The 5,000-nt window shown below is 44.3% G+C and overlaps 1 protein-coding gene across 2 annotated transcripts in view; it reads right to left on the bottom strand.

Moving 5' to 3' along the window:
* casq1b (calsequestrin 1b) overlaps positions 1-5,000 on the bottom strand; it is a 23,511-nt gene that overhangs the window by 3,014 nt on the left and 15,497 nt on the right. For both annotated transcript variants that reach the window (XM_061251160.1, XM_061251159.1), the window contains 6 exons: positions 4,848-4,941; positions 4,387-4,487; positions 3,510-3,621; positions 3,268-3,341; positions 2,105-2,235; positions 1,398-1,443 (listed from right to left, as the gene is read on the bottom strand). In XM_061251160.1, the coding sequence (XP_061107144.1) occupies positions 1,398-1,443; positions 2,105-2,235; positions 3,268-3,341; positions 3,510-3,621; positions 4,387-4,487; positions 4,848-4,941 (558 nt within the window). The remainder of the gene's footprint in view (positions 1-1,397; positions 1,444-2,104; positions 2,236-3,267; positions 3,342-3,509; positions 3,622-4,386; positions 4,488-4,847; positions 4,942-5,000) is intronic.

Genomic DNA, 5,000 nt, shown 5'->3' with positions numbered 1-5,000 from the left:
ATTTATTTCAGAATTCATTTGTGATTGATGTTGTAAAGTGGTTGTATCTATGGATGATAGATGATGAGTAAAACATCTGTGGTGGGTGATAGATAATGAGGTGATATCTATGGTGAGTGATAGATGTTGAATGATAGGTAAAGAAGTGATATCTATGGTGAGTGATAGATGTTGAATGATAGGTAATGAGGTGATATCTATGGTGAGTGATAGATGTTGAATGATAGGTAATGAGGTGATATCTATGGTGAGTGATAGATGTTGAATGATAGGTAATGAGGTGATATCTATGGTGAGTGATAGATGTTGAATGATAGGTAATGAGGTGATATCTATGGTGAGTGATAGATGCTGAATGATAGGTAATGAGGTGATATCTATGGTGAGTGATAGATGTTGAATGATAGGTAATGAGGTGATATCTATGGTGAGTGATAGATGTTGAATGATAGGTAATGAGGTAATATCTATGGTGAGTGATAGATGTTGAATGATAGGTAATGAGGTAATATCTATGGTGAGTGATAGATGTTGAATGATAGGTAATGAGGTGATATCTATGGTGAGTGATAGATGTTGAATGATAGGTAAAGAGATGATATCTATGGTGAGTGATAGATGCTGAATGATAGGTAAAAAAAGTGATATCTATGGTGAGTGATAGATGTTGAATGATAGGTAAAGAAGTGATATATATGGTGAGTGATAGATGTTGAATGATAGGTAATGAGGTGATATCTATGGTGAGTGATAGATGTTGAATGATAGGTAATGAGGTGATATTTATGGTGAGTGATAGATGTTGAATGATAGGTAATGAGGTGATATCTATGGTGAGTGATAGATGTTGAATGATAGGTAATGAGGTGATATCTATGGTGAGTGATAGATGTTGAATGATAGGTAATGAGGTGATATCTATGGTGAGTGATAGATGTTGAATGATAGGTAATGAGGTGATATCTATGGTGAGTGATAGATGTTGAATGATAGGTAATGAGGTGATATCTATGGTGAGTGATAGATGTTGAATGATAGGTAATGAGGTGATATCTATGGTGAGTGATAGATGTTGAATGATAGGTAATGAGGTGATATCTATGGTGAGTGATAGATGCTGAATGATAGGTAATGAGGTAATATCTATGGTGAGTGATAGATGTTGAATGATAGGTAATGAGGTGATATCTATGGTGAGTGATAGATGTTGAATGATAGGTAATGAGGTGATATCTATGGTGAGTGATAGATGTTGAATGATAGGTAATGAGGTGATATCTATGGTGAGTGATAGATGCTGAATGATAGGCAACGAGGTAGTATATATGGCGGTCAATAGATAATGAATGCCAGGTAAGGAAGAGATGTCTGTGTTTGGCGAGGGTCAGCAACCTTACCCATGTCTCATACATGCTGTGAGGCTCCAGTTTTCTCAGAGTTGGTCTGAAATTTACCAAAATATATATATTTAATTCATTTTATTCCAGATTGCATATTCAACCAAAAAAGCAAAGCACAGCTTGCACTGTGGCATTAGTAATGATAATACTAAGGATTGTAGCATTAGCCATAGGAATATTAGGAATCTCTGAGACTATAGCATTTAATCATGATGACATGAGCATGTGAGAGAATTATGAGACAAGTGTGCAGAAACAGCTCACCTGTGCCTCTCTCTGCCCACCTGTACATCTCTCACCTGTGCCTCTCTCTGCCCACCTGTACATCTCTCACCTGTGCCTCTCTCTGCCCACCTGTACATCTCTCACCTGTGCCTCTCTCTGCCCACCTGTACATCTCTCACCTGTGCCTCTCTCTGCCCACCTGTACATCTCTCACCTGTGCCTCTCTCTGCCCACCTGTACATCTCTCACCTGTGCCTCTCTCTGCCCACCTGTACATCTCTCACCTGTGCCTCTCTCTGCCCACCTGTACATCTCTCACCTGTGCCTCTCTCTGCCCACCTGTACATCTCTCACCTGTGCCTCTCTCTGCCCACCTGTACATCTCTCACCTGTGCCTCTCTCTGCCCACCTGTACATCTCTCACCTGTGCCTCTCTCTGCCCACCTGTACATCTCTCACCTGTGCCTCTCTCTGCTCACCTGTCATGTTCCTCAATGAAATCCACAAGCTCAGCCTCGGTGTAGGGTCTTCCGGGAATGGCCACAGGTTCATCCATGAACGGCTCATAGAAGTCCACCTCATTTATCTTCAACTTCAGCTTCTTGGCAATCTGGAGGTCAGGGGTCAAATCAGAGCATGGCCAGGGGCTAGGGTTAGTATGAGAGAGTACGTTAAAAATTCTGTGAGTCACTGATTCTCTGAAGCTGTGATACTCTGGTAGTGTGATTCACTGTGATTCACTGACACGGTGATGCTCTGGTAGTGTGATTCACTGTGATTCATTAACACTGTGATACTCTGGTAGTGTGATTCACTGTGATTCACTGACACGGTGATGCTCTGGTAGTGTGATTCATTGTGATTCACTGTGATTCACTGTGATTCATTGACACTGTGATTCACTGACACTGTGATACTCTGGTAGTGTGATTCATTGACACTGTGATTCACTGACACTGTGATACTCTGGTAGTGTGATTCACTATGATTCATTGACACTGTGATGCTCTGGTAGTGTGATTCACTGTGATTCACTGACACTGTGATACTCTGGTAGTGTGATTCACTGTGATTCACTGACACTGTGATACTCTGGTAGTGTGATTCACTGTGATTCACTGACACTGTGATACTCTGGTAGTGTGATTCACTGTGATTCACTGACACTGTGATGCTCTGGTAGTGTGATTCACTGTGATTCATTAACACTGTGATACTCTGGTAGTGTGATTCACTGTGATTCATTGACACTGTGATACTCTGGTAGTGTGATTCACTGTGATTCATTAACACTGTGATACTCTGGTAGTGTGATTCACTGTGATTCATTAACACTGTGATACTCTGGTAGTGTGATTCACTGTGATTCATTAACACTGTGATACTCTGGTAGTGTGATTCACTGTGATTCACTGACACTGTGATGCTCTGGTAGTGTGATTCACTATGATTCATTAACACTGTGATACTCTGGTAGTGTGATTCACTGTGATTCACTGACACTGTGATGCTCTGGTAGTGTGATTCACTATGATTCATTGTGATTCATTGTGATTCATTGTGATTCACTGTGATTCATTGTGATTCATTGTGATTCACTGTGATTCATTGACACTGTGATGCTCAGACTCTGCTGGCGTACCTTAGAGTCAAAGGTGGCAAAAAACTTAATGAAGGGGTGGAACTCCTCAGCTGCATCCTCGTACTCCACAAAGTCTGAAACCAGAGACACCGCAGACATGTGCAATCAATCGAGCAGATGCATTAAGGGAATCACAGTTATTCAGCTTCACATGTGAAAAACATACAGAAATGAGTTTAGGGTGGTTTGGGATCATTGTGGGATGGATATAGGATGGGTTTCGGATAATATCCAATACGTACGAGGAGACCTCTCGCTCTTAAAGTAGCCAACCAGTTTGATGTCTTCATCAAGGTTATGGAAACCTTTCAGTTCTCTTTCATTATCAATGATCTCCACTGGGTCTTCAATCACCTGAGAGAGATTAGTGGGTTCATAAAAGTCATATAAACATCCAGAAAACAACAAAGCTCTTTAGGCACTTAGCACAGTCAAAGTCAGGGGCAGGGTGAAGTGTTGAGTGCAGAGTGGTTGATCAGTCTGGGTCAGGGTGAAGTGTTGAGTGCAGAGTGGTTGATCAGTTTGGGTCAGGGTGAAGTGTTGAGTGCAGAGTGGTTGATCAGTCTGGGGCAGGGTGAAGTGTTGAGTGCAGAGTGGTTGATCAGTCTGGGTCAGGGTGAAGTGTTGAGTGCAGAGTGGTTGATCAGTCTGGGTCAGGGTGAAGTGTTGAGTGCAGAGTGGTTGATCAGTCAGGGGCAGGGTGAAGTGTTGAGTGCAGAGCGGTTGATCAGTCTGGGGCAGGGTGAAGTGTTGAGTGCAGAGTGGTTGATCAGTCAGGGGCAGGGTGAAGTGTTGAGTGCAGAGTGGTCGATCAGTCAGGGGCAGGGTGAAGTGTTGAGTGCAGAGTGGTTGATCAGTCTGGGTCAGGGTGAAGTGTTGAGTGCAGAGTGGTTGATCAGTCTGGGTCAGGGTGACGTGTTGAGTGCAGAGTGGTTGATCAGTGTGGGTCAGGGTGAAGTGTTGAGTGCAGAGTGGTTGATCAGTCAGGGGCAGGGTGAAGTGTTGAGTGCAGAGTGGTTGATCAGTCTGGGTCAGGGTGAAGTGTTGAGTGCAGAGTGGTTGATCAGTCAGGGGCAGGGTGAAGTGTTGAGTGCAGAGTGGTTGATCATTTTCACTCACATCATAGAGAAACTCCACCAGTGTGTCGGCTGCCAGCTCGCCATCATACTCGATTATCTCATCATCTGTGAAGATGTAGATGCTCTCCACCTCATCCAGACCTGAGACACACAGGGCACTGTGTGAGTGTGTGTGTGTGTGTGTGTGTGTGTGAGTGTGTGTGAGTGTGTGTGTGTGTGTGTGTGTGTGTGTGTGTGTGTGTGTGTGTGCTCTCCACCTCATCCAGACCTGAGACACACAGGGCACTGTGTGAGTGTGTGTGTGTGTGTGTGTGTGTGTCTGTGTGTGTGTGTGTGTGTGAGTGTGAGTGTGAGTGTGTGTGTGTGTACGTATGAACAGTAGAAACAGTAATGGAGGTGATGGAGAATGCTACCCCACACTGGCCACTAGATGGCAGGATTGTACAGCCAGGCTTCCATGTCTGAAGAGCCCTAACCCGCCCCCACGGCAGGGACAGTTACCCAGCTTCCTGGCCACAGCACTGTCCTTCCGTTCATCCACCAGACCAAACCCAATATCCTCATCATCCAGATCATCCAGGACCTGAGCAGCCAGCTGTGGGCGAGGAAGAGAGGGAGAGAGAGGGGGGAGAGAGAGGGGAGGGGGGAGAGGGA

Source organism: Conger conger, chromosome 8 (assembly GCF_963514075.1).
Source record: "Conger conger chromosome 8, fConCon1.1, whole genome shotgun sequence".
NCBI classification, from domain to species: Eukaryota; Metazoa; Chordata; class Actinopteri; order Anguilliformes; family Congridae; genus Conger; species Conger conger.
This window is presented reverse-complemented; position numbering and strand designations above follow the sequence as displayed.